This window comes from Eimeria mitis, genomic scaffold (genome assembly GCF_000499745.2).
Source record: "Eimeria mitis Houghton genomic scaffold, Emh_scaff2141, whole genome shotgun sequence".
NCBI lineage: Eukaryota > Apicomplexa > Conoidasida > Eucoccidiorida > Eimeriidae > Eimeria > Eimeria mitis.
Genome location: NW_013570465.1, coordinates 2,187 through 2,655, shown reverse-complemented (window position 1 = coordinate 2,655; position 469 = coordinate 2,187). Strand labels below are relative to the sequence as shown.

At 57.8% G+C, this 469-nt stretch overlaps 1 protein-coding gene across 1 annotated transcript in view; it reads left to right on the top strand.

The window, feature by feature from the left end:
• The window catches only part of EMH_0049230 (uncharacterized protein), a gene marked incomplete at both ends in the record, with an annotated part of 6,279 nt that overhangs the window by 5,086 nt on the left and 724 nt on the right, over positions 1-469 (top strand). The window contains 1 exon segment of the mRNA XM_013496505.1: positions 3-389. Within this exon segment, the coding sequence (XP_013351959.1) occupies positions 3-389 (387 nt within the window).

The window sequence follows — 469 nt, the reverse complement described above, 5'->3', positions numbered from 1 at the left end:
AGAAGAAGCAGGCGAAGCAACAGCAGCAGCAACAGCAGCAGCAGCAGCAGGAGGAGATGCAGCAGCAGCAGCAGCAGCAGCAGGAGGAGCAACAGCAGCAGCAGAAAGAGGAAACGCATCATCTCTTGCTGCAGCAGATGCTCCGCTAGTTAACTCTATCAAAGCTGCTGTTGCTGCTGCTGCTGCTAGCTACCAAGAGACAGACGAAAACTGCTGCTTGCCGCTGCAGCAGCAGCTCGATGCATCCCTGCATGATATGGGGGCCCCCCTGAGCCAGGAGAGCGAGAGGGGGGCCCCCTCTTTCTCTATACCCACCACCAGCAGCAGCAGCAGCAGCAGCAGCAGCGGCAGCAGCAGCAGCAGCAGTTGCTGCAGCAGCAGCAGCAAAGGTAATTCAGGCACTGCAACAAAGAGATGCAGACAGCAGAGTGTATCTGGTGGTGGGGGTACAGCATCAGCAGCAAGTGCA